Source organism: Haemaphysalis longicornis, unplaced genomic scaffold (assembly GCF_048455015.1).
Source record: "Haemaphysalis longicornis isolate Haplotype H1 unplaced genomic scaffold, Haemaphysalis longicornis Haplotype H1 scaffold_8, whole genome shotgun sequence".
NCBI lineage: Eukaryota > Metazoa > Arthropoda > Arachnida > Ixodida > Ixodidae > Haemaphysalis > Haemaphysalis longicornis.
This window is the reverse complement of record NW_027526445.1, coordinates 128,240,763-128,262,537: the sequence shown is the minus strand read 5'-3', so window position 1 is coordinate 128,262,537 and position 21,775 is coordinate 128,240,763. Positions and strand designations below refer to the sequence as shown.

Genomic DNA, 21,775 nt, shown 5'->3' with positions numbered 1-21,775 from the left:
AACACGGGGAGGAGCATTTCGCGACAGAGACCCCCTTCACAACCTGACGCGGGAGAGAGCGGACTATCGCTAGTAGTAAAATGTAGTTAATTCGAACTCGAAGGGGACCATAAAGTTGTTCCAATTTAAGCGGAGTTCGAATTAGCCGGCGGGCGTTAGAATGAATAGGCATCGCGCCACACTGCGCGCGCAGAACACACAAAAGCCACCTATGGACTCGTTATCGCGGATTAGCCGCCACTACACGTTTTTGGCAGGTTTGTGACATGTTTGTGGCAGGAGCACTGGCGCCGGCGGCGCGGCGCCTTGCTGCGGAAGCGAAATAAACTGTCGCAGCAGCGTAGCGCGCTACGCTGTTTTTTTTTGTTTGCTTGTTTGTTTCGTTGTTTTTCATGCCTAGTAAATTTGGTTTGGTTTGGATTTACAACACATTGTAATCCCACTGGGCCGACTTCTTCTGCGAGGAGCGATGGAAACCCGGGGAAGCTGAGTTCGAATTAACCGTTCTGGATACCGCCGAGTTCGCGAATTTGGGGAGTCTTTTCTCATTGAAATATACAGGGCTGTGCCGGGACAAGGGCGTCAGTTCGAATTAAATGTAAGTTCGAATTAACCGAGTTGGAATTAACGAGCTTTAACTTAAATTCTAACCGTCACGGGGACGTGAACGGAGAGTTATTTTAAAGCGGAGCTTTCTATCTCTTGCTGATGGCGTACGTCGAGTTATGAACTCACGGCACGAAAGCCAACTTTCTTTGAAGAAAATGATGACCGTGGGTGAAACGGAAGAAACAAACAAACAAAAAAAAACTGGGTCGAAATCGAACCTGGGCTCATCGCGTTATGAAGCCGGCGTCTATCCGATTGTGCCCATCCGATATTGTCGAAGCGGTTTCGATTTGGAGAGGGGCGCATGAACGAGCGAAATTAGACAGAAAAATCATGAACCCCTCCGTCTAACGACGACGATGGCTCAACACGAAGCTCTCTTCGTGCGGAATCAAATAACGAAGGTTCAAAGTCAAAGCCGCTGTGATCAAAAGCCCAAACTGCGTGCGAGTCAAAGTCCAATCTCTACGACTCAAAGTCCAAACCGTCTGCAAATCAAAGTCCAAACTCAGACGACAACCAAGGAATTCCTCGCGCGAAAGCTTCGCGTTCAACCTCGTCTTCGTTAGACGGAGGGGCGCTTGATTTTTGATACAGTAGTAGACCGTCTTTATAACGAAATCGCCTTATTCAAATCCCAGTTTACTGGAAATCTAGCTGTATTTAAAGTGTGTCATGGTGACGACTGTGGTACATTTCGAGAGAATCATCCCCGCAATGCTTTAACGAAGCGAGTTTCCCTTTGCGAAGACTTTGTTACAACTGGGGTGTACTGTATTTCGAGAAGAACAATTGCATTGTTAACGGCAGTGTGCCCGCTTTCGTAAAACTAAAATAATACATTTAAATCGACACCTGATGAGAAGCTGATACACGCGCTATTGTGAGAAGTACAAAAGTAAGCAGTTTTGGCTGGTTGTACATGATACCTGTACTGCAATCCATTGGTACAGGCTACTTTTTTTTTCCTCGGGTAGAAGAACCGTCGACGTCAGTAGCCTCGTTGAAGGTCGTTAATACTGAAGAAGCAATATCTACAAGAAAATGCCTGTTATAATTGTACACGTTGAATCTACAGACGCTAAGACGATGTCTGGCAGCTCATCCGTATACGGTTCTTGCTCGTCCATGCGAGAGCAGTGAAAGGATTAAATGCGGGACAAACGCAGGTGCGGAAACTGCGCGCTTGCGCAAAAGTTAATGGGGCCTTGAGGACAAAACACAGGCTCGTTCAGTTTGGAAGAACTAGCTTTAGGTAACTCGCTCAACTCTGATGCAGCCACGAAGCACGTGTTGAACTCTAAAAGTTCCATAAAAATTGAAACATTTGAAATTTCGCGCTACACGATGTCGAGAGTGACGCAGTAGAGGTAAACACGAAAAAAATCCCGGGCCATCTTCACTAACGTGAAACCTGGGGAGCGGCGAAGCATGCAGTGTATAAGCGCATTCAAAGATTGTAAGTCTCTCTCTCTTTCCAGAATGCGCGCGCAGATGCAAGCGACATCCCAATTACGAAGACGGAGAAGTGAAATTGGAAACGGAGAACTGCAAATTTTAAAGTTAAAGCGAGTACGGAGCGAAATACAAGCAAGAAAGCAAGCAAGCGCGGACGAAAAACGAGTATTTCGGTGTGTTCTTTTAGTCCGCATTTTTGCCCATGGAGATGAAACATTCTAGCGCGAGGCGTTGGAAAACGAGTGTCCCGGTGTTTTAGTACCGCGCATGATTACAGGAGACGACGACAGGAGACGCCGACAGCCCCAAAGTTGCTTCGCCACTAAAAACATAGTTAACAGTGTGCTAACTAAACATTTGTGTTTAAGTGATACAATTAAATGGAGCTATAGAAGCCCCACTATAATCGCCCAATCATTTTTTCTAAGCGCTGGCTTTTGTCGGCGTCCGCCAATCGCACAAACTAGACTCTGTGACGTCATAGAGAACTCGCCATTCCACAAACTAGACTCTGTGACGTCATTGAGAACTCGCCAATCGCACCAACTAGACCCTGTGACGTCATAGAGAACTCGCCAATCGCACGAACTAGACTCTGGCGTCATAGAGAACTCGCCAATCGCACAAACTAGACTCTGTGACGTCATAGAGAACTCGCCAAAGAGTGGCTTGGAAGCCGCCACTGCTTCATATATTTTCTTTCAAAGGAATCTTTTCAAAGGAATCTTTTAAACGAATCAATCTTGTCTTCATGGCCCCTTTTAGACCAGATGCGAAGCGCGCGTGAAGTGAAATGATCGAAATTCGCGCGCGATTCTCAACGATGAAAGATTGAGCGGGTGAAGCGAAGCTTGCAGGAAAACGCAGCGCATTACGCGGGTAAGCGGTTCGCTTACACAGGATATTCAAGCAGTTAAGCCGCGAACGTGCAGTTACTGAAGACGTAAGCCGGAGTCAAAGTTTGGTTCAGCTATTACAGATACTAAATCATTACGAAGCCCTAACAGCCACTCTGCACCCGACTGACCGTGAAAATGTGCCTTGGAGGCCCGTAGTGCTTCGATTGGTCCTTGGTTCAACGCCCTATACGAGGAGCGGTCTCAGTTGTAGGAAGCAGCGTGCAGTTCATCTTGGAAGTTTGGTCCAGAATTTTTTTTCGTCTTTCCCGCCAACAACAACAAGAAAAAGCTACAAAATATTCTACGGCAAAAAATATTGCAGTTTGACAACGATCAGTTCTCGTTATAAATACACCGAGCCCCTCGCCTCCAGTTGATCCTTTCGGCTGAACCACATGTAGGTGTGATTATATCAAGCCGCTGAGAAGCATCGAAGCAAGGACAACAGGGAAAAATTCAACGCGAATTAAAGTCGCCGTTATGAAGTGCATCAGTCCGAAATCGAATATAGTGGGCCTTGAAAAGTCGCCACGAAGGAATCGGGCTAAAGCTAAAAAAAAAATTAAAAAAAGAATTGTTACTGCAAAAAACAAAAAGAAACGTACTGCTGATTCAAGCAATTTGGCACATCGCAGCCGTAGTTAACTATAACCGCAATGCTTTCTTTCGTAATATGCTTGCTAAAACGGTTTTCAGTCGTAATAAAAGTCGATATGATAAACCACTGCCTCGTCTATTCAACGGCTACCCCGACGTTACAACTCGACTGGGTCTACATAAGTGTACATGGAAGCGATACAGCAATACTGTTAACGAACAATACACTCAAATTAAAACTTGCCACCTTCAGCACAACTCAGCGTCTTTACATGGACTACACATTCGCTCACGTAAGTTAATCTGTTGAAAGCCCGGCAAGAACAACTCATCTGCGGTTAGGAACACGCACACGCACACACGGGAGTTCTTCAATATACTCCAGTTGTGAAACTCCGCTTCAGAAGTCGGGGCGCGCGAGCAACCCTGCTTCTTTGAAGCTGGGGGGCAGTGTATTGGCGTGGCACCTAGCGGACAAAAACCGAACTTTGCGAAACGTTTGCTTAAAGGGACCCAGAAAAGCCTTTTGTAAAAGTTACAAAAGGCCTGTGTTGTCGCGTAGCACCAACATAGCGATGCAATGCCGTTGGAATTATTGATCTACGTTCAGTATTAGCTGCGCCAGAAGCAATTGAATGCACCTCTCCCCCTTGCCCATCGATTCCTCCTCCCTCTCTGTTTCTTTCAAAGCAGCTGGAAACACTGAGAATAGTCATGGGACATTGCGACGCTCGACTTCCGTTCTGCGCTAGCTACATTACTGCGCCTAGGCACGCGTCAATCGCTGGATTCGCTGCAGAACCGCCTTTGCCTCGGGATCGCGCAGGAAGGAGGAAGAGCAGCCGGAAGCCAATGGCAGTGACGTTGCCGGCGGCCGACGATCGGCGAATCAGGGGGTGCCTCGCCGTTGGCGTCAGCCGCGACCGCCGTTGCGTCAGCCGCGATCGGCTCGCTGCGGTGTCGCGCTCATCGGCTGAGAAAGGCTATCTTCAAAAATTGTTTACAAATTATCCGTACAACGTAGGGGGCTCACACTTGGCTCAAAAATCCCCCGTTATGTGTTCTGCCACCTGAATGCATTTGATTGCCACCTTCACAAAGCTTTTCTGGGTCCCTTTAATAACACAACTTAATAAAATAAAGCGTGCTTTTAAAATGGGCAAACATTAAATTAGGTAATTTTTGTGCCTCCAAGGTTTTTCCTTTATGACTTGCGGCGGAAGCCGCAAGCACTGCAGTACTAGTTCAACTTTCTGTCGACAGATGGCAGGCTAGTCAATTTGCCCCATGCTTGACCCTGTTTGGTCTCGGCGCAGGTGGCCACCCGCGGACCGTTTTTTAAAGCGAAAGCTTTCTTAGAGGGTCCGACGGCGTCATGTCAAAATCTAATGCATTTCCCGTAGACCGGTTGGTCGAACGAAAAGCTCTGATGACATCTCTGGACGCACGGCGCGTGCGTCACACCAAGCTTCCATTGTGTCAAAACGGCCACTTAAAAATCTCGGAAGAGGAATTCGGCTCTAGATATGTCAATACACGCATCGATCGTGAAGAAGGAGCCAAATAGAAGTACACCCTTATCTCACAAAACCACGTATCGGTGTACATTTAGATCGTTCCTAGATGCGTTTGCTTAGTACGCGAAAAATCGTCGCATGAGTTCGTTCTTCGTTTGCGATTTGGGTCTTTGAAGGTTTGACACTCGATTAAACGAAGCTTTCGCGCTTCTCTCAACTTTCCTGATGAAGACGTGGTAAAGTTTCTTGGATACAAGGAGCCTAAGAGGAGTTTCGCAACTGGTGTATATTGAGTTCGCTCTGACACGCACCCACGCTCGCACACGCACACGCACACACATAGTCGCGCGCACATCCACGTCAGGCTCGGCCACGATTCGGCGGGGGTATGATGCACTCAGGCGCACGTCTCAAGGGCGGGTCGGTATTCCACGGCTCTCGCTGCAGTCACCCATCGGCTCGTCGACGACTTGTATTCACTGTACATAACCGGCGAGGCGGGAAACGAGTTCCAACAGTCTCGGCCCGCGTCTTGAGCACGGATAAACACAGATACCCTGATGATGAGACGCTCACACGACCAAGCACTTTGTAAAATTACCGAGTATTGTTCCTTTGTACTGCTGATGAACTCTCCCGAAAGTCCGAAACGTCGCTCTGCCACCGTCGTCGATGAAAGAGCGGGAAATCAGCGTAAAGGTGTCGTTTTCCTGCGAGGTGTGCAGAAAGTATTTGTATCTAGGCTACCGCAAAGGGCGAACACACATGTGCGGAGAACGACGCGTTTGCGCAGGCGTTTTCTCTCTCCGGAAACGGGTCCGGCAGCAGTCAGGAACATGCACGCAGGCTGTAGGACCGGTTTTGGAGAGGGGAAAGCGCATGCGCAAACGCGTCGTTCTCCGCACATGTGTGTTCTCTCTTACGTTTCGACGCTGCGCTGTAAAGGTCCGACAATGTGGCTCCCATTCGAAAAAAAGTGACACACCTTTGCAGCGCAACGTCGCAAATGGAGTGTGAGATACAAATATTTTATTATTACTCAACTTAGCACAGGAAAAAGGGGCGCGAGGGAAGGGGAGGGTTATGGCTTTGTCGCTGAACAGCGCGGAAACGCGAGTTCCATAAGCTTAGAGTGCTGTGTTATGCCTAACAGTCCCACCTCTTTCGCCAAAGTCCCCGTAAAAACGGATCACAGATAAGCGCCACAAAACGGACCTATCTTTGTCACGCACTCTTGGGCGCGAGAGCTATGAGATACTAAGCTGAAGACGTGGCGATAAATACTCGTGGCTTCCCTCACAATGGACAGGAAAACTCTCACTCTCAACTAGGCCAGGTATAAAAGGGCTACCTTAATTGGCCTAGGAACTTTTGGCAAATACTGTACGCGATGTCGATTGTTAAAGGCAATAGGTCCAAATCGCCAAAGCATTTTCGTTACATCTACCGCAGCTGCCACATCAAGTAACGTGCCACAAGTCTTGCAAAACGATCCTGCGAATCTGGCCCAAGAATTTTTTCATGTGCTTCCATAACTCGTCACGCGCTCCTCCAAGCATCCCAGCTAACCAGAAAAGCACTACAGAACTGGGTGTAAACGGATACAGCGAATCGCGCCCACTTATTCTTCTGCCTGGTGAATCATCCCTAGCTATTTCAATCACCTTTTTCTATTTGCCTTGGGGCCTTCAAAACTAGACTTGCAGGGTTGCTAAAATTTCTTGGTTCCTGAAATGATTTCGCCGCGGTAGGTAGTCAATGCGAAAGGGAACGCGAGATATGTTGAACAGCTCGAGATGCATAGAAGCGCGTAGATGCGGTACATCGCTAATGCGTTTCTTATTCATCTCTCACTGTGGTACGGCTGTCGTAAGCAATCGCCTGGGGGGTAAAAAATGATGCCGTCCGCCTTATACCTCGCTAGCAAATGAAGGGCGTGTAAGCGGCTCGGGAGGCGCCAGGCAATGATTCATCAGGCTGCGCTGCCGCAGACAAGGCGACAGTGACAGAGCGACGTTCGGACAAGCGGGCATGGTTCAGAAGAGAAAGAGACGTAGTTGAAGAAGATGAAATTAAAATAAAGGAAAGACTAAGAGGAGCGATATGGCGGCAGGGTCTTTCTTCCCCGGGACGCCTCTCAGACAGAAGCCCGCTTCATCATTAACGCGTCCAGAGGCAGCAACACGTCGTCGTGCACCACGGACGATTCAGCCGGAGACGGCGAGTACCGCAGCGAGTACCTGCGCGGAGGAGGAAGAACAGGAGAAGGAGGAGAGAGAGAGAGAGAGAGAGAGAGAGAGAGAGAGAGAGAGAGAGAGAGAGAGAGAGAGAGAGAGAGAGAGAGAGAGAGAGAGAGAGAGAGAGAGAGAGACGTTAGTCAGCAATCAACTCTCTTGGTTACATTATAATAAATGTTTACACGCAGAAATGTAACTACATGTTGGTGTTTTTAAGAGCAAAAGACAGCACTCCTAGAAGACACATGTACTGCCATCAACAAATTAAAATAGAACCCAGAAATATGAAGTGTAATGCGCAAACACCTCCATTTCTTTCTATTCCTAAATCTGATGGAGGCTAAAAGCAAAAACGCCTGTGTGTACAAGATTACGGCGCACGTTAAAGATCCTCAGGTGGTCAAAATTAATCAGGAGCCCTCCACTACGGCGTACCTCATCGCATGCGTTGCGTCGGCGCGTTAAACCCTACAATCAATCAATCTTTCTATGCCTAATAGTTACTTTGATCACTTTCGGAACATGAAATGTTTATTGATTGATTGATTGATTTATTAATTGATTGATTAATTGATTTAGTTAAGTACGTTTATCTTATACGAAGTCGGCCTCCAGGGGTGCTATGGAAAAGGCTAACGAAGCAATAAAAATAAAGGAGGGTATAGAAGTTCCTGTACAAGATAACTGGTGTTCTCTGAGGGTACTTTTCTAGGTATTAATTTCTCTGATAACTGCACGCGACAAAAAAATTAGCCGGCGAGCTTGAGTAGAAACCAAGCCGTCTTTGCTTCAAAATTAACGCGCACTCTGATCACAGCCTTATTTTTCTAGTGTGTGACATGAGAAGCTTATTGAACCAACGCAACAAATCGTAACCCATAATAATTGGAACGTGAGCTAATGACGTACAGGATTCAAGTCGGCAGCAATACTGAAGCTACAACCAGTAGGAGTAAAGCCACAAGAAATCAGAAAATGTTCGATAAGATGTGATAGCAAGCAGTGGTTCATTACGCAATGACAGCCGCACAGCAGGCTGAAAACGAACAGAAAAGCCAACGTTATATGCAGCGTTTCCCGATACATAAATTGAGAATTGCATGCGCTGTGTGCGTGTTTCATTTCAGCGTGCTAAAGAATTTCTCAAATTTCAATTAGTAAAGCTCCAGATAGGCCCCGGTTGTGTAATAATCTTCAGCGGGGGCAAAAATGCAAAAAACCTGCCCTTTCCAGGGGCCCCTTCACGTAAATCCGTGCCTCCTTAATTAGGATATTTTCTGCCTCATCACTGCTCATTAGGAGTGGTTATTTAATTACCTACGTTGACAGCTCAGGAGGCGTTCATTTTTGTCGGCTCTTTGAAGTTGGCATAATAGAAAATCGCAACTTCAGACTTTGCAGGAGCCGTTTCCCCAAACATTTCTGCACTTGTTCTACGCATGATTAACCTTTTCTGAATGGATAACTCACCAACTAGTACACAGAGTACTAATTATGGCAGAGAATTCGATTAATACGCACTCTCGAGGTTCATGACTTAATGCACAGAATTTCGGGAAGGAGTTGTTTTGTCCTGCGGCGTAACGAACAACGAACGTAATAAATGCGAGGCCCATATTGAATTCTCACGTTTTTTTGTTTTGCGGGTTTTTAAAGCGAGAGCTATCTTAGTGGGTCCGGTGGCGTCCTGTCAAAAATCTAATGCATTTCCCCATAGACTGGTTGGCCGACCGAAAAGCTATGATAAGATCTCTGGACACATGGCGCGTGCGTGAGACCGGCCTTCCATTGTGTCAAGACGGTTACTTGCAAATTTCCAAAAAGGAATGGTGCTAGTTAATACAATATATGTACACGCGTCGATCACGAAGCAGGAGCACAACAGTATACCTGCATCTCATAGTTACCACGTATTGGTATACATTCATATCGCTCGCAGATGCGATTACTTAGTGCGCGAAAAATCGTCGATGCACGGGTTTTCCGTTTGCGATTTGGGTTTTCGATTGGACGCACTTTCAGCGATGGCTGGACACAGTTTTAGCGAAGGTGTTGACAAACTTTTGATGTGACAAAGCCTCTGCGCTTCTCTCAACTTTCTTTAGGAAGGGATGGCGAAGGTATTCTGTTACGCGCGCACGTCTTATCAAACAGCGCTTCGTGTGTCCTCTTGCTTTCGTCCCTTGTCTCGTCGTTCCGTGCGCTGTGGTTCAACATGCATCACCAACTCGTCCAAGTTGTCACGTCGCTAAGCTTTATCAAACGGTGTTAACGAATGATCTGCGTGTGTGGCCAGTCGATATAAGCATTAGAATATGCACCACGACATTTGCGCGGTACTTCGCACTGCTGAACACAATGTATTATGCGCGGTAGATCATGCGAATATAAGCTCTGACTGTTTCCGCTCTACACAGTTTTGTCTCGCAAACGCGATCTCTGTAAAAGTGAGCAGAAGCGAGGACCAAAACGTGACTAAAACGGTTAACTACGATGCTCAAATTAATACTAATTTAGTAAACATATCATAGTGCGTTTGAGAACTTGTCTGTGTCATCCTTGGTGGGCACAAAATTTTTTTGAGCGAGAAGACCCGTTCAGTTGCAAAGAAAAAAAAACTTTTTGGTGATGTGCCGCTGGTATTTTTTTGTAACCTGCGTACCATAGTAAATGCGAGCAGTGTTTTAGCCGAATAATTTAGGCAAGGCCCCTGAAGTAGAGTGGAATGAAAAAAATTGGCATCCATTCAAAACGCATGGTTACAGTTCAGGTGGTTGTTCACTGTGAGCAGAACTGTATAGCAGCGCGTAATGGCCGAACTCGCATAACCCCAGCCTTAACAATAATGAAACTAAATCGGTAAAAATTTAATAATCGCATTAGCACCCGTGTATAAGCCGCGAGAACCATTTCAAGGCTGGAAGAACCAGAACTTGGGGCGTGAAAACACTAGAACGTCATAAGAGGTCCAGATCGGGTCGGTTCGTGCACAGCTATACATGGAGAAAAAAAAGAATCGGCCACCTCCTCAAATGAGATGTGAAGACTTAGGAAACAGCGGAGCTGGTGGTCCTCACTGGCTTTAACTTGGCTCTTAGATGCGACGGCATCTCATTCACTCGCCTTGTCCCTCCATACGGCGTTGTCGTTGTCCGTCCACACCCCTCCCCCATTCTCCTCGCCGTGCGAGCTTCGCTCTCCGGCGCTCACCCCCTCTCCTCTCCGATAGCGAACACTCTCTCGCGAGGAGCACTGGATTGGATTCGATTGGATTGGCTTGGCTTGGCTTGGCTTGGATTTGGATTGGATTAAAGTGGATTGTGTTGGATTGTGTTGCGTCATAGCCGCGCCACGTTGCGTCATAGCCGCGGCAGGGGGTTCACGGCACGTTTCACGCGATGGGAGAATCACCCTAACGGAAACAACAACGGAACCCCCTATGCGTCGCATCTACACAGGGGTTCCCGCGAGGAGAGGTGGGAGTAATTTTCTTAGGTCTGCCTCATTCTTAAGAGAAAGATGGTTAAAAAGCCTAGATTTCTCCCTGCAAACTTAGTCAAATCAAAGTCGACAATCCACCCTTGTAAAGTCCAAAATCCAAACTGGCAAAGTCCGATTCCAAAGTTCACTTCAACTATGCCAAACTCCAAAACCAACGCCCCCGCTACGAACCCAAAGGAAATGCTGTGCGCCCCTAATGCGATGATAGGCCAATAGGACTCAGGTTCTATTCTGACCACGGGAAGCATTTTTTTTTTCTTGAGGCGCGCACTCCCAACACCTGCCTGTGGGCTCCTTGCCTCATCGGAACTTTTACTCACACTGACTGGGCGAACACTTTCTTCCTCTCTACTTCTCAGAGCGGAGTTTTCTGTTCATATTCGGCATGGCCAGAGCTCAACCTTAAACAGCTCCTCTGTGAAAACAAAACAATAGACGTCTCCCTTCCCACCCCCATACGCCCTCAAAGAAAGCGATCTCAGAAATCTTCGTTTCCTCGTGTAATGGCCCCATCTTTGATTTTCGCCCAAAATCAAGGAAAATAGCAGTCACCATTCGCGAGTCTATACAATATTTCGCATATCCTGCTAACGTGTTTGGTATCCTAAATTGTTCGGTATAGCTGCTTTGACACATAAGCGTCGCGCTGTGCAGCACGAAGATGACACGTGTTCCTATGTGCGCCACACCGGTAAGGACGCCTCAATGTTCTTGAATGCGGTGCGCCTTCATAAACGGCAGGGCAACCTGCCGTACACGATACTTTTGTACGAGAATACGAAATTTCAGAGCCAGGGAAGCTGCCTATCGTAGATTTTAGGGGCGAAGCTTCTTAGGGGCTGGAGCTATTGACGTCTCTGGTCATCGTCGTCGTCGTAATCGTCGTTCGTCTCATGTAGTCATGGTAATAAAACACCGGGAATCTCGCTTACGCCTCGTGCTAGAACGTAATGCGCACTAAAAAAGAAAACACCGGGACACTCGTTTACGCCTCTCGCTGGAGCGCTTTGTGCTTCAAAGACACGAGACTTTTACAGCAAAGCTGTATACCTGTGCCCTCCAACGGTTTCACTTCCGTTGGCAAAAACGCCAAGGCGCCAAGAATACGCTTATACACTGCATGCTTCGCCCCTTCCCCAGGTTTCACGTTAGTGGATATGGCCCGGGATTTTTTCATTCCGCCGTAGATGTTTGACACGTTTCTGTAATAGGCAAGGGTTTACGATCGTAAATTGTTGTGGGAGCACTTTTTTTTTGTTCAATGTCAAGCGGTCTGAATAGGCTGTTGCTGGCTATGACGCACGCTGAACTTTCACCGATGTGGCTGTAAAGGGTACTCTACGGCAGCATGGGTGTTATGGCGGTGAAGCAAACTTTAGTATTTGTGCGCAACGTACTTTCTTTACTCGCCCTACAGGATTTACTAAGGTGAAGGCCTTCGACGGCCCATTAATCGAAAAATCTGGCGTCAGTCGTCCGTAATACAAAAACGGCTCCATCACGAGGCGTTCTATGGTGTCTTTCTAGGGGAGGGGTGGCGCGATAAACGGGGCGGAAAGAAGGCGAGAAGACAGACACTTGCGCTTACGTTTGTCTTCTCTCCGTTCCTTCCCGTCCATTGCGCTGCTCCTCCGCAACAAAGATATGTACCAACCATCTCAAGTTCCAACTCTTCTGAGGTTCAAAAGTTCTTGTACAGCACGTAGCGTTCTACAGCGCGAGCTTGAGCGAGAAAGCCGGCGTGCGGCGTCCCCTTCGGCAATTAAAAAAAAAAAAGAAAAAAACAAATTTTTCAGATGCGTTCCATACGACGAGGCGTTCAACCGCGCGAGCTTAAACGTAGCACTACAGCGAAACGATGTTTATCGCGCCAGTACACCGTAGATGAAGGCAGCGGAGGAAGAAGCCGGGAAAGTCACCACCGTCGTTGACTCTACAGTTACGCGGCGGCAGGAACGAGGAGCGCCGCAACGCGTAGGATGCAGATCGATACCATTCGGAAGCGCTTAGGCAGATCGCAGAGCAAACGGCTGACCCGTCTTCGTTGTAACGCTGGGGATGGCTTGCTTAGTCACGATTGATCCAACGCGACCGTCGTCATTGAGTTGAGAAATGATGGTTTCTCAGCCACAGGTCGTGTTTGCACGGCCGGTAATGCAAGACTAGGTTAGACGCAGCTTCTGCTTTCAATGAGTTACATACAACTCCCGCCATAACGAAGTAATCGAGGCAAAAAGCTGACTTCGCTACAAGCGATACTTTGCTTAAAGGAGTATGCTCTACACTCTAAGAAAAAAGGCGGTCAAAAGAGAGTCCCGGCCTCCACGACTATACCTTTTGCGCTTGGTGAGTCAAAACAGAGTCACAGAACATAGTCATGATTTCTGCGACCCTTTTTCGACTCGGTTCGGGGCGCAACTTTGCGGGAGAAAGGAATTGATACGAGGAGCGTAGAAAACAATACAAAAAAAGAGATGCCGCTCTTATTGGGCCCGATTCCAGTGCACATATATGTGCACTGGAATCGGGCCACGAAACACTTGCAGTAACGCGAATTCTAATCAAGCGATTTTGTTATAACGATGTGTTTTATCAAACAACTGCTCGCGAAGCACCACCCCCGCTGAGTATAGTTCATGTCCCTCAAAATACTCAAACGCTGTAGATGACTCCCCTGTAAGAATGCCTGTACAAGTTAGTGTATTGCACAAGGCAGCCGCCTTCGCGCTGCTTAGATGCGTGAGCCTACTTTTTACGGCTTTTAGACACCTGTACAAATTTAGGTCAGTTCGATCGGGGCTGTGAAAACAAGCCGCCGCGCCGTTATTTCCCCAGCTGCGAATAAACTTACCAAGGTTTGCGCAGCTGTCCAAAGAAAGGGGAAGATTGCGGCGGAATGGTGCGTTTTGAAGTTTTGGGTGACGCCGTGATCCGCATGCGGGTGTAGTGACAGCGGAAAAGGTCGTGTATATAAACTCGTGGTTTCGATAAACTTTATCCACCCTGAAAGGTCGTGTTTATTAGCAGCGGAGATGTTACAGCTTTCTGCTGCCCGTGCGGATCGTCACAGTAACAGGAAATTCCGCTCGGAGAAGTTGATAGGGGAAAAATGCTAGGCCAAGGAGTGTGAGGGAAAGTGGTGAGGAGACAAGGTGTGGACGAGCAGGTGTGGGGAGTGCGCGCCTCAAGAAAAAAAAAAAACGCTTACCGTGGTCGGAATCGAACCTGGGTCTCTCGAGTTACAAAACCGGCGTCTATGTGATCGCGCTATCATCGCTTTTCTTTCTTTATTGCCGGTCTTCGACAGTGCAACACAACATAAAGGTACTACAGAAAACACACAATCTACAAAAAGGCCGCCAGGCCATGATGGACTGGCGTTGTCATTTAAAATTCCCTAAGCATGGCGAGGGGTTCCACCCTTGGCAACCACTCAGGAACAGAAAACTTCGCTCTCTGAATTTCAATGAACTTGGAAACACTTTCGCGGAAATATTGTCGCGTCGGCCGCGCGTCTACATCACAGTTGAGCCATGCCATGCGCGACCGCCAAATACTGTGCAGGCCCAACAACATGACGGGATCGTACGGCACCCCATCCTCTCTCTCGATACATAAAAACCGTATTCCATGGGGGTTCAGTGGAAAGTCATTTCGCAGTGTCCTTTGGAGGACATCCCATAGAAACACTGCTGCCCAACAATGGAGAAAGACATGCTCCACCGTTTCCGGTTGTTTGCAAATAGAGCAGTCAGTTCCCCATGGCATAGAAATCCCCTTACCCTCCATCCATGTTGCAACTGAACGCGTGCCCGTGTGTAGTTTAAAGAAGAAAGACGTCGCTCCTGGTGATACTTCCATTCGCTTAACCCTTTTTAGAACATCTTGTCCTGGGCCTGCACAGTATAAAACTCTATACATTGGTACAGGTATGACATCGCATACATCCTTATATAATTTTTTCCGCGTGACATTAGCCAAATAGTGCATCAAAAATCGAGCAAACAAAAAACGGGATGACACAACAATCTCTTTAAAGTATCCATAGATGCCCCCTGTCATACTACTCGTAGAAACTACGAATTCGGGCAAAGCCCGCATTAGCCGCACTTGAGGTACTGTGCGCAGAAAAGGGTCTTGAACGTCCCGCAAAAACAGAAATCGATTCACAAGCTGTCTTACAAAAAGGTGCGTCAGCCCTAAGCCACCATCGCGGGTTCGTCGAAACAAATTCATTCGACTGGTCCTCTCCCAGGTAGAAGCCCGCACAAATACAGCGAACACGCGGTGAAGTCATTGTATATTCACCCGAGAACAATGCAGCGCTTGCATAACATACCATAATTCGCTAGCCAGAAAAATGTTGCACACAGTTGCCCTCGCAAACATAGACAAACCATTGGCTCTCCATTTATTCGCTTTCTCACGCAGCTCCTGAGCTTGCGCACGCCAGTAGGGCTCGCTGTCTCTGTAAAACTCCGGTGGAATACCCAAGTATTTCACTGGAGGGGTGACCCAAGTGATATTGGCGAAAATGTCTGGGGTTGTCAGCCAATCACCATGCCAGAATCCCACACACTTTCCCCAGTTTACAAAGCTACCTGTTGCAACACCGAACCATTTCACGATTTCTACGACAAGAGTGACACTTTCCTTGTCTGAACAGAAAACTGCAACGTCATCAGTATAAGCGAGAAGCTTGACTTCAGAAGAGTGTACACGATATCCTCGAACCTGGTTGTTTTGTCTGATGGTTAAACACAACGTTTCTATGTAAATACAAAAAAGCAGAGGGCTGAGGGGGCAACCCTGACGCACCGAACGTGGCACGCTTGGGCGCTCTCAGTGAATTATTTACAATCAACCGCGTGGCGCAACGTCGATACGCCAGGCCAACATCCTCACTAATGACAGATCACACATTTACATGGTCAAGAACAGAAAACAGAATATCATGGGACACGCAATCAAACGCCTTTTCAAGGTCAAGCTGGAGAAGCGCGACGGCGCCTCCAGCGGCGTCGCAGAACTCAAGCACACATCTCGCCGTGTGTATATTCGTTGTGATTGTGCGACCTTTGATGCCGCACGTCTGGTGTGGCCCTACAAGAAGTGTGATCACAGTTTGTAACCTCTGCGCTAGCACCTTCATCAATATTTTGTAATCAACGTTCGACAAAGCGATTGGCCGGTACGCCGTTACGAACTTTAGTTTTTCAGTTTCTTCTGTTTTCGGTATCAGACCCGTGTGGGAAGACGAAAACGACGGTGGAAGGTATTTCAGACGAAATGCTTCTAAAAACATCGCCGTTAAAACCGGTGATACGTCCTCTTTGAAGTACTTATAAAAGGCCGCGCTTATCGCGCTATCATCGCATTCGGGGCGCACAGCGTTTCCCCTGGGTTCGTAGCGCGGACGTTGGCTTTGGACTTTTGCTGAGTTGAAGAACTTCGGACTTCGGCAGTTTGGATTTTGGAGTTTATGAGGGTGGATTGTGGGCTACGCTTCAACTGAGCTTGCATAGGGAAATAAATCGCTTTTAACCATCTTTCTCCTAAAAATGGGCAGACCTAAGAAGAGCCAAGTTAAACCCAGTACAGACCACCTGCTCCGGCTCCAGCCGCGCAAGAAAAAATGGCGTGTTCGAAATGCCGCAGAAAGGCTCCAGCCGCGCAAGAAAAAAATGGCGCGTTCGAAATGCCGCATAAAAGCTCCAGCCGAGCAAGAAAAAAAAAATAGCGGGTTTGAAATGACGCAGAAAGGATAGCGCAAGAAAAAAATGGTGTGTTCGAAATAACGCAGAAAGGCTCCAGCCCCGCAAGAGAAAAAATGGCGCGTTCGAAATGAAGCAGAAAAGCTCCAGCCGCGCAAGAAAAAATGGCGCGTTCGAAATGCCACAGAAAAGCTCCAGCCGCGCAAGAAAAGATGGACGGTTCGAATTGACGCAGAAAGGCTCCAGCCCCCCAAGAAAAAATGTCGCATTCCAAATGACGCAGTAAAGCCCCAGCCACCCCCCCCCCCCCCCCCCCAAAAAAAAAAAAAAAAGGCGTGATCGAAATCCGCGTAAATTATACTCGGCGTAATGACGCAGTCTTTTCGCAGTCCAATTGTCATAGAGGTTTTGTGGAGAAGTTTCCATAAAACAAGAGTTACAGCGGTGTCCCTGAAATTATACTTATTCGGCTGTTGCCCGTGTTTTTACAGCAGACGGGAAGTCTGTTACGACCCGCCGCGGTGGCTCAGTGGCTAAGGCGTTGCGCTGCTGAGCACGAGGTCGCGGGTTCGATTCCCGGCCGCGGCGGCCGCTTTTCTGATGGAGGCGAAACGCAAAAACGCCGGTGTGTACGAGATTTAGGCGCACGTTAAAGATCCCCAGGTGGTCAAAATTAATCCGGAGCCCTCCACTACGGCGCGCCTCATCGCCTTCGTTGCGTCGGCGCGTTAAACACTAAAATCAATCAATCAATTCTGTTACGTTTGCTACTTCGCTGTTGGCTAATAATTATGACAAGTCAATGACACCCGAAGTAATAATACACTTGTCTTAGCGGCGAATTGGTCTGTAATATTGGGGAGAATACTTTTAATAAAACGAAAGTGCAGTATTTTTCGGCAGCGCATTTCCGACAAAGTGACTTCGTCGCAAGGCATGCTTGCTCGCGGCGTTCTTGCTGGCAGAGCAGCAAAATAGATAGAACCTTACCCATATTCAGCTTAGCTCCAAAAGAAATCACGCAGAAACATTCTTGAAAGTTATCAAAATAATGCAAACCCGTCGCTAGTAATCGCCTAATGATTGCGTTCTATATATGCTGCAGTGTTCAGTGTGATGGCTAGAAATATCTTCGAAAGACTGTGATGACCAGGAAACGCGGTTACAACGCTCAAATGTTGATTGCACCAGCACGAGAGGGCGAAGAAATCGCGATTGGTAGCAATGTTAACGCATTAGCAAAACTTTCAGAGGAACTGTGCTTGACAAAAATGTAGAAAAATATCTGCAAATTAATCAAATGCAACATTTATTTACATTAAGTACAGTGCATTTTGTTTGGTGGTCTTCTCTTTCTCTACTTTATCTTGAATCGCCAGAAGCTGCTTCACGTAGAGCGTCGAAGGGATTTGGCTGCGCCTTCTTTCTTTTTCTTTTTTTTTTTTTTACGTCGGACCAAAACCACAGCTTGTCGCAGACGTTACACGAGCTTTCCAATTCGTCTTTGATGAACTTCTGTCTAAAGTATTGTTGCAAGGGTGCTGTCGCTGCTGTTTATAAGTAATGACTGGCGTGAGCACGTCATTGACGGTGGCATTCTGCGTCCTGAGCGCGTGGTGGTGGTGAAAAACATTGATTGATTGATTGTAGGGTTTAACGCGCCGACGCAACGCAGGCGATGAGGCGCGCCGTAGTGGAGGGCTCCGGATTAATTTTGACCACCTGGGGATCTTTATCGTGCGCCGAAATCTCGTACACACGGGCGTTTTTGCTTTTCGCCTCCATCAGAAAAGCGGCCGCCGCGGCCGGGAATCGAACCCGCGACCTCGTGCTCAGCAGCGCAGTGGTGAAAAACATTTATGAAGACTATGTACAATTGAGAGATAGGGGCGGCCTTAAGGGCCGACCCTGTACAAACTCTAGGAGGAGTCCCTAGTCCGGGACCCCTGTGGCTTCCGCGGCGGCGCGCGCCCTGGCCACGAGGGCTCTTTGGCCCTCCAAGGTCGAGCAGCCGAGCAGGGCAGCCTCCCAGCTCTCACGGGTAGGGGGGAAGGGACGTGATTGGGAGGACCGCCGGGTTGGATGGGCATGCCCACACCATGTGGAAAGTATCCGCAAACGGATGATCACAGTGTGGGCATTCCCCGGAGAAGGCCGGATTGAAGTGCCTAAGTATCGCCGGGCACAATACCGTGTTTGTATATAGCCGTAAGAGCCAGCGCTCGTCAGCCTTAGTCAGGCCCGGCGCCGGAGGCGGAAATCGGAGCCTGTTTGATTTGTACATCGCTGTGATGTCGCGAAATGAGCTGACCGGGTTAGGTTCTGGATCGTCAAGAGATGGAGGGCGAGGAGGGTCCCGGGAATCAAGCGCGCGGGCTGAGGCATCGGCAGCCTCGTTACCACCTAGTCCTGCGTGAGCTGGAGTCCAGATGACGGAACGTGTATTTGGGCGGTCCATATAATAACAGCCCTTGAGGATTTGAGCAGCGCGAATGGTGATGCGACCTTTGGTAAGATTTTGGCACGCACTCCGCGAATCGGTAATAATGATCCAAGATGCGGGGTCCGGTGCGGCGAGTGCTATGGCGACTTCCTCCGCATGAGAAATGTCCGGTGCTCGAAAAGTGAGCCCTTGAACAGGCACGTTTTGATGGATTACGGCTGCCGTGTACCACCCCCCGTGGTGAGGGCCAGACGCGTCCGTGTAGAATACTCCAGGCCGGGACCCATAGCGTCCTTACAAGGCTGTAACCCGCGCAGTTCGCCTGCCTTCGTGAGTCCCCCTAGCCATGTTTTGGGGTAGAGGCTGGATATCCAACGCACCACGCCAGAACTCTGGGATTGTGGTTCGCTCTTCTGCCTGATATGTGTAGTAGATGTGGAGGCGTTGTAAGAGGCATCTACCAGCGTGCGACTTGGTAAGCCGCAGGTACTGGATATGGAGATGGGCCTCTTTGAGTTCTCCGTACGTGTTGGTCATGCCCAAATCTGCAAGACGCTGGTTAGACGTCGAGATCGGTAGGTCGAGGGCGCGCTTGTATAACTTGCGTAGAATGCCTTCGAGCGTGTGCACATCACATTTGCGCAAACGTAGGTATGGTGTCGAATAGAGGATCCGACTGGTCACGAAAGCGTTGGCGAGGCGCAAAGCATCGCGGCTTCTGAGACCCCCCCGCTTGTTTGAGACCCGACGGACCATGCGGCCCACTTGATCCCCGACCATACGTACAGAGCGTGCCGTACACCGGGGATATCCTTCAGCAGTGGGGGGAGATGAGCCATGGCGAGATTGAACAAAAGAGGAGAGAGTACCGCTCCCTGTGGTGTTCCTAGAGTACCCAGAGGATATGGGCCATGCTCCTTGCCTTGAATGCGGAGGTACGACTGCCGTTCAGTCAGGAACTGACGAATGTACCTGAAAGCATTATACCCACAGTTCGTTTGGGACAGATGGGTAAGAATGATTTCGTGGGTAACGTTATCAAAAGCCCCCTTAAGATCTAAGGCGAGGACTACCTTATCGTTACTTGGATGCTCGATCGGCTCAATGACGTCATGATGGAGTTGTAGGAGAATGTCCTGAGCAGAGCGATGTGGACGAAAGCCGTGCATAGTGTAGGCAAAAGTGTGCTGGACCTCGAGGTAATCGGAGAGCCTATCCCTAACCATTGTTTCCATAAGATTCCCCACACACGAGGTTAACGAAATGGGGCGTAGATTTTCGATGTTGATAGACTTGCCCGGTTTGGGAATAAAAGTTACCAGAGCCGTTTTCCAATCAATTGGTAGCGGTTCTCGCCCCTCCCAAATTTGATTGAAGTAGTAGTCGAGGAGGTGAAGGTATGCTGGGTCTGGGAGGTTGGCTAGAAGCTTAACTGTCACTTGATCCCGACCCGGCGCCGTTCCTCGCTTCATTTTCGACAGGGCCGCCTTCAGATCGCGGAGTTGAAAGCAACGATCCAAGTCTGCGTTCTCCGAGCCTGCATATGAGAACGCGGGTTCGATGGAGTCATGCGGGCCACAGATATATTTATCCCTAAGAGCCTGTGCCAATTTATCCGCGTCACCCGCGTAAGCGTTGAGCGCGTGTAGCTTGGAATTGCTTACCACCCAATTCAGCTCTTCGTTCCCTCTGACGATCGGTATTTCGCGATCGTACTATACGCCTCGTGCTTCGTCCTTGCCGGGCTTGTTCTGCATTCTCGCTTTCCCAGTAGCGTCGCTATACAGAACGCTTCGATTCTTCTTTCAACGCGCCGCGGTGGTTCAGTGACTAAGGCGTTGTGCTGCTGAGCTCAAGGACGCGGGTTCGATTCTCTGCCACGGCGGCCGCTGTTGAGATGTAGGTGAAGAGCGAAAACGCCCGTTTGTCGATATTTCGGCGCACGTTATCGATCGCCAGGTGGTCAAAATTAATCCGGAGCCGTCCACTACGGCACGCCTCCTCGCCTGTGTAGCTTCGGCACGTAAAGCGCCACAATAAAGCATAGTTCCTGTTCTTTTGTTTTGCAGTTGTTGGTAGAATGCGCGACACTGTACTATCGCTCTCACTATGACCTACAACGCTCATTAGTATTCAGGCGATTATATCGTAAGAACAACGACTACGGGCACATACGTTAGTAGAAGGCTTGATTCATTAGGACGTCGTGCTCCTAATGCGTACTTGATCTTTAACCCCGGGCACCAGACAAAGCTTGTATGAAGCGGTGAATACTAATGAGTGTTGTAGGTCATAGTGAGCGCGATAGTACCTCCTTCAATGCTTTTTTTTTTTTAGTAGACGGGACGCACGCTCTCGCCCGGCATTTCTGGTCCTTGCGGTGGCGGCGGTAGTCTTCGCGCCATTGCAGTAACGAAAACGCATGCAGTGGCAGGTCAGGGCATTACCAAATGGCACGCGTAGGTTTGCCGAGAGCGACCACTCCTCTCTCTGCCACGCAGTCACTCCCAGCTGCGTTAAGCGCTTCGATCGTTAATGCAAGCTGTACTGATAACGTAACTGCACGGACTTCTAGTTACCTGACCACCAGCTCAAGTGACAGCAGCGCCCGCGATTGTGTCATCATGGTTGCTATGATTGCTACAGGTGCAGCGTTGCTATGGTTGCAGTATTGCCAATGCTTAACAGCGTTGCTATGTTAGCAAAGCGCGGTAAACGCAGAGCAGTTTTGTGATCCTTTCAAGAACTAACCAACAGCGTAGCCGGCTAAACTCGTGCATGTAAGCGCAACAGACACATG

The 21,775-nt window shown here is 48.6% G+C and overlaps 1 protein-coding gene across 1 annotated transcript in view; it reads right to left on the bottom strand.

Annotated features, from left to right (window-relative positions):
* Positions 1-229: 229 nt before the first annotated feature.
* The window catches only part of Task6 (TWIK-related acid-sensitive K[+] channel 6), an 89,689-nt gene continuing 68,143 nt past the window's right edge, over positions 230-21,775 (bottom strand). The window contains exon 3 of the mRNA XM_077680298.1: positions 230-7,320. Coding sequence (XP_077536424.1) covers positions 7,218-7,320 — 103 coding nt within the window. The 3' untranslated portion in view covers positions 230-7,217. The remainder of the gene's footprint in view (positions 7,321-21,775) is intronic.